Source organism: Hakea prostrata, chromosome 4 (assembly GCF_041222555.1).
Source record: "Hakea prostrata isolate BN-2017 chromosome 4, UWA_Hpros_2, whole genome shotgun sequence".
Lineage (NCBI taxonomy): Eukaryota > Viridiplantae > Streptophyta > Magnoliopsida > Proteales > Proteaceae > Hakea > Hakea prostrata.
In genome coordinates this window covers 10,401,921-10,408,463 of record NC_142603.1, presented here as the reverse complement: position 1 = coordinate 10,408,463, position 6,543 = coordinate 10,401,921, and the positions used below count along the sequence as shown (strand labels likewise).

Here is a 6,543-nt window from a genome sequence, read left to right as displayed (position 1 = left end):
AAAGGCAAACAGTAGACGAAGACGAATATCTAGGTAACAGCAGACGGCGATGAGAAGTGGGAACGACGAAAAGAGATCCCGAGGAGAGGACCAGGCAACAAAGAAAAGAGGGATTAGAAGATGAGGCCCAAAGAAAAAAAGGGGGAGAAGGGAGAGGTGCACCGGGGCTATGTGACGCGATCCAAAAGCAAAGGAAAATTTAAGGACCGTGCCCAGCAGATGACGGGGAGGGGGGAAAAGAACAAAGAAAACCGAGCGAAAGAGAAGCAAGAGGAGAGGGCAAACAGGATGGATAAGATAAGAAACGACAAAGAGGCCGGGAGCCCAAAGGAAAGCAGAAAGCGGAGGGGCACGGCCACGCAACGGAGACCATAAAGCCGCGGAGAAGGAAAACCAAGAAGGAACAGAAGAGCGGGGAGACCAAGATAACCAGGAGAAGGGGAGAAAGGATAGAGCGGCCGACGCAGGCCGAACACGAGGAGGGCAGAACCAGGCCACCCCATTTAGTTGGGAAAAGGCTTATTGTTGTTGTTGTTGTTGTTGTATATTGTAGTGCTGTTTTTTCATTTTTTACATGTTTTAAGTCCATATAAGCAATTTGTATAATATGAATCATGTGTTAGGTCCATATAAGCAACTAGTATATGAATCATTTTTATTGAAAACCACAAAATTCATGAATCATGAGTTTTTTTTTTTTTTTAATGAATGATGAGTCCAAATGTATCAGAACAGATAATTGGGTTTGAATTAATCATATCAATCTTTGAAGCACTAGAATTAGCTTCTAAGGGATTGTAATTTAATTTTTCTATTTACCATTTCCTGTTTTAGATAAGAAACAAATTTTCTTGTTTGGCATAAATGTGGAAAGAAAGATTTCTTTTAACAGAAAAAGAAAAAAGAAGGACATGAAACAAAGAAGAATCTTTGATTTTTTAAAAGTTTAAAATAAAAATAATATTTTGAAATGAAGAAGACGAGAATGTCCCTCTATTTTTTTGTGTTTGTGAAAGTATGCTCAGAATTGCGCCAAGGCGTGGTTCATTTAAAAGAAAAAATTAGGTTAGATAACAAATGTACGGATTTTGAACTATTTTTCTTTAAAAAATGTCAAAAAAAAAAAAAAAAGGAAAAAGAAAAAGCGACTTACAAATCATGACTATGCTTTGGAGTTTGGACTACAAATTAAGGGTGGGTAATTTATTTATATAAAAAAATAGAGGTGAGACCTACGTGGGTCACACTGATATTTTCATCCCTATAAATATTTGAAAAATATTTATAATTGAGTTCTATTTAAAGTTTAAAGTATAGGTCACAGATGATTTTAAGAGACATATTGTCTAATATCGAGTATTGTATCGCTCTGGATAATGTATTTAGTGTAATTCAATGGATAGACATATTGAGATGTATCGTATCGGTTTGATTAAATATGGATATCGGTTGTATGGTATTGTGGGATACTTTAAACCTTAGTTCTTCTTTATTTTGTTACGTGAACACTTCTTTCTCTTGTAAGAAGAGGTGATTTTGATTCAGTTTTTAAAACCCTAACAATCTGCTGAATAACGAAATTGCAATAGTCATGCGTTTTTAGTGTCAAACAAGATTTCGGTCCGTCAGATTCAAAATTTTGCTTAATTGAATTTCAATGGGTGAGATCGAAATCTCGACCGAAATGTTTCTTTTACCTAATGTGCATGATCAAAGCAAAATGCTGATAGATAATGATTCCGTGCACGCCGTTCCCCAATAAAATATTCGAATACTCACCCAGCTGATCGAATAAACTTCATCTCTGCCACGTGGATAAATCTGAAAAAATCTTCGCGTACGTTAACCTGAACGTCCATCCTCGGCGCCGACTTCTTGCCGGAGTGTACACTTCCCGCTCTCTTGTTCGCTCTTCTCCAGTTCTCTCTGACGCTCTCCACGAAATGAATATGGACATAATAAATTCAAGACCCATCATTTCTCTCCCTCTCGTTGCTAATTCGCGATAAACAGCTTTCTCTCAGCTCCAGTGTTCCAATCTTTCCCTTTTACATTTACCCCCTTGAGTTGTTCTGAGTTTCAGTTGGATTCGATTCACTGGAGGCAGCTCGTTTCTGCTGCTGAAACAATACTGAAAACAGATAAATTTAATGTCGGGTTCTATTAATAAGGATGAAGATTCATCCATTGAAATGGGCATTCCATCCGGACTAAATCGAATTAAGACTCGACCTGCATCTTCTTCGAAAGATGCGTCGAGTTCTTCCAAAATTGAAGATTTGACTTCTGTTATTGATTCCCACACAGTGGTTCTTGAGGGATCCTCCAGTGGAGTTCCTAGTTCTCTAGCAAAGCAGATAACGGTTGAGGAAAAGCATGGAAGGACTGATGGCGGTAAAGAAGTTCCTTAACTTTGTTTTGCTATTGAGGTCTCTTCATGTTAAGTTTCTCATAAGATTCACCTGATAATTGTTCGTCCAACTACAATGGCGAGGGGCTTACATTTATAGATTCATCTGATTCTAAAGTACTGTCCGTTAGTTCTGCATTTTTGCGCTTTTGCTTCTGTAAATTTATATAAAAACATATCATTGCGTCTTCCACAAAAATCGTTGTTGTGTTCTGCATTCATGTTTATTATTAGTCCCTGTTTAGCAGATTGCTGTTTGTTTTCTCACCTGTACAGATTGTGACGTAGACTTGAAATTTTACCCTTCCAGTGTACGAGTTTAAGGGTATTCTGTATTATCTCTGATTGAACTCCTTGGCTTTGTCTTTACTCCCCAAATTGTGGGTTTTCTAGCAATTGCCCTCCTTGCGACTGCTAGCTACTATTCAGCCACATGCGTAATGATTTGTGGTTTGGTTGTTTCCGCTATTATTTTGTAAAATGGATATTAGATGCTGAGTAGGATTCTTCTTTGTCATCTTTCCTTGAATTCTCCGTTCTTCTGCTTCCTTCTTGTGACTTTGCATGTATGTTGGTTTCCTGTTGATGGTTCTTAGCTGATTCCATCTGGACTTGGAAGACATGATTAACTGCCTAAGGACCAGGAAACTGGTAAGGATGCTAGTAGTTGAACTCAAGGCAACTTGATAATTGGCATTACAAATTAAAAAAAAAAATTTCTTGGTAGTTAACCAGTTTGCCCTTTCCTCTTTCTCATGTTCTATTGTGGAGTGTTAACTAGTGGGGAAAAATAGAAACTTGGGAGAGGAATATCTAGATCCCATGTAAAAGGAAGAAAGAGAATAGCGCGAAGAACTAAGTCTTGATTTTTATTTGACCTTATTTCTTGGTTGCTCACTGTTAGCTTTGTTGTAAGGCCTGGTGCCTCGTTGAGCTCTGTTTTTCTTCATTGTTTTTGACTGGGCTCTGCCCTTAATAATCGTTGTATCCCCCCCCCCCTTCTTTTCTTCCCTTTGGTTAATGAATTTTTTATTTATCCAAAAAAGGGTAGAGGTTGTTTCCAAAGTTGGCAATGCTTGAGGATAGGATCTAGCATGGGGAGGTGCAGTGGTGGCTGGTAAGTGAAGGAGGGATAAGGAAAGATAGTCAAGGGTGAACCTGGTTAAGCAGACAAGAGCTTCCTTTTCAAAGTTGGAACACCCGATGGGAAGAGTTTGGGTTTTAAATGATTGATTTGAAGGCTTCACAGGCTTTCAAAGGAGTAGGGAAGACATGATAGAAGAGATGGAATAGGGGGAGGCCTTGGAAAAGATCATGAGATCATCAATGAAAGCAAGGTGGGTAAGGTTGAGGCTCTTGCACTTGGACAAAGGGGGATAAGGTGCTGGTAAGTTTTGGCTTGAATACTCCTAGAGAGAACCTCGAGGGCAAGAGAGAAGAGGGAAAGGGAGAGCGGGTATTCTAGTCTAATACCAACTTGGAAAGAAAGAACCCAGTGGGAGCACCATTGATGATGGCCCAGAAGACAGGGAGAAGAAATGCAGGTCTGGATCCAGTGCAAATGGCCAGGAAGGCCATTTGAATTTGATTGTCAGGAATCAAATCCCAGCTCAAAGAATTTAAGGCCTCGTGGATGTCAATTTTAAGAGGGCAGCCTGAGAGTAGGATTTATGGTCAATGCCCCCCACAATTTCTGCTAGGTTTACCGAAAGAACCCAGCAGGTGCAAAGGTTCATTTATCTGTTTTCATCAGTTGGTCCAGTGAAGGCATCAGTTATCTAATACTGTTTTCTTATGGGTGGGGAATTCAGGCCATTACACCCTCTGTGAACATTTATTTTGATTGGGTGCCTGGAATTAAATTCCATGGTACATATCATAGTCGAGCAAGTATGGAGGACTTAGGTGTATATTGGGCCTCTTCCAATTTAGCAAGTTTTGGCCTTTCAATGTAGCAAACCTGTTTTTATTTTCTGTCTAGTGACGTTTGAAATATCCTTTGATATAGATACAACTGAATTGAGTTTCGTTGTATATATTGTACAGGAAATAAAAAAGGGAGTAAATCTGCACCATTGTCCAGTTCGTATCTCACTGAAGATTCTAACCAAGAATTTGATGATATCCCTCCAAATTCTGAGGTTAGATTTAGCATTTAACTATCGTAAGTTGTACCATCATGTATGAAGTATTAATAATGCCCTACCCCAATTTTGGCAGGTCAGAACTGCTGATGCTAGTTCTCCCCATAAGGAAAATTTGGTTGGAAGTAAACACAGTGCGGGTCAGAAATATTCTAGTGGAAAGCAATCATCAAAGGACAGCATATCCACAAGAAAATTACCAAAAGGTACAGGATTTTCCTATGAATTGGGACTCAAAGGTGCTATTCGACATGCTCAGCCCCGAGCCCACGGCGTTAATGATTTGAAGGTACTGTTTTGTCAACTGGCTCCTGTATGACATTGTAAAACTTTGAGATTTGTATTTTGATTTTTTTTTTCTTTTTTCATATCTCTACATGCAAAGGTGCCTGTTTTCAATGTTCAATAATCGTATGTATGCTTGACATTATTCAGTAATTTAGTTATTCTTGTAGCCTCTATAAATATTTTACATTCATGTCCTCTTTTTATTTGCCCGATTTGATATCCAGGAGTTTTGGGGGTCCTTGCGTTCAAGGTTTGATACTGCAAAAGAAGTGGTGAATGTAGAGCTGGCTAATTTTGCAGGTTGTCTTGTGGATGTTCTGGAGAGGAAGGGCTCTTCATCTCCTGAAGGGCATATAGTACTGGAAGACCTGCTACTTCTTGCGAGGAACTGTGTGAAGTTGACCTCCTGTGAGTTCCGTGCAAAGTGTGAGAGTATTGTGCAGGATTTAGCAGAGAAAAGGCAGAACCATGAAGAAGGATTACTGAAGCAGATCTTTACACGTATGCTTTTCATTTTGACTCGCTGCACAAGGCTGTTGCAGTTTCAGAAAGATGGCAAGCCAATCAATGTGAATTCTCTTCAAAAACTTGAGCAATGTTTAGAAAATATTCCTGTGGTTGAAATGCATTGGTTGCCGAAACCAGGTAGTGCAGATTGTGGTTCAGGTAGCGCTTTGAAACAGGAGGACAGTAACAAGCATCAATTGCAGGCAGAGGATAAGGTATATACCGTCCCTCAGATGACCTGTCCTGGACCCAAAGTACTATTGGATGATAGTGACACAACTTTCAAAAAGAATTCTGATGCCTCACTAAAGAAGTCATCTTCTCAAAATTCTGAAATTGTTGTCCATTCAAGTGAAAGTAGAGTCTTGGGTACTGATTCATGCAACTCTGCTTCTCGTAAAAGGAAGGCCTCTTCCTCAGACCAGGATGAGGCTGTTCAACAGTGCCATAAATCTGACGATATTTTACCTGGAAAGTTGATGCACAAGTCCTCTTCCAGTTTACTTAATGAACAAGTGCAGTGTTTTGATGAATCAGATTCAGTTATCTGTCGAATCTGTGAGGAAATTGTTCCAACTTCTCATTTGGAATCACATTCCTATATATGTGCGTATGCGGATAAATGTGATTTTCAATGTGTAGATATTGATGAATGCCTATCAAAGCTTGCAGAGATATTGGAGCAAATTGTAGTTTCTCGTAGTATGAATTTTCATGAACCCTACAACAGTCCTGACATTTCAAGAGTACAGACAACAAGCTCCTTGGTTGGATCAGAAGGTCATTCTCCAAAAATAATTGATTGGCACAACAAAGGTGTAGAAGGAATGTTTGAAGATATTCATGAGATGGACACAGCTTGTTTAGATGATTCTCATCTTTCTACTTCCAGCGATTTGAAGGGTCAATTTGGTCAGAAGCTTGGCTGTGGTGCACTGTCATCCAATGAGAATATCACACCACCATCCTCCACATGTACTCCACGGGCAAGCCATTTTGACTTGTTCTGGTTAGAGCACAACAATCCCTCTGAGCAAGAGGATGTAGAGCAGGTGAGTTATTGATAAGATTCTATTTATTTCCCCGTTTTCTGCATTTATTAGATTTGTCATCAATTTGCATTTTAAGCCATTTCTTTTGAAGGAATATAATCTTTTATACAAAAATTGAATATCTTTGGATTGAATAATTACC

At 39.1% G+C, this 6,543-nt stretch overlaps 1 protein-coding gene across 3 annotated transcripts in view; it reads left to right on the top strand.

The window, feature by feature from the left end:
• Positions 1 to 1,852: 1,852 nt before the first annotated feature.
• Positions 1,853 to 6,543, top strand: part of LOC149017778 (putative serine/threonine protein kinase IRE4) — a 38,584-nt gene continuing 33,893 nt past the window's right edge. For all 3 annotated transcript variants that reach the window (XM_089152104.1, XM_089152103.1, XM_089152105.1), the window contains exons 1-4: positions 1,853 to 2,394; positions 4,457 to 4,551; positions 4,631 to 4,843; positions 5,067 to 6,401. In XM_089152104.1, coding sequence (XP_089008230.1) covers positions 2,151 to 2,394; positions 4,457 to 4,551; positions 4,631 to 4,843; positions 5,067 to 6,401 — 1,887 coding nt within the window. In that variant the 5' untranslated portion in view covers positions 1,853 to 2,150. The remainder of the gene's footprint in view (positions 2,395 to 4,456; positions 4,552 to 4,630; positions 4,844 to 5,066; positions 6,402 to 6,543) is intronic.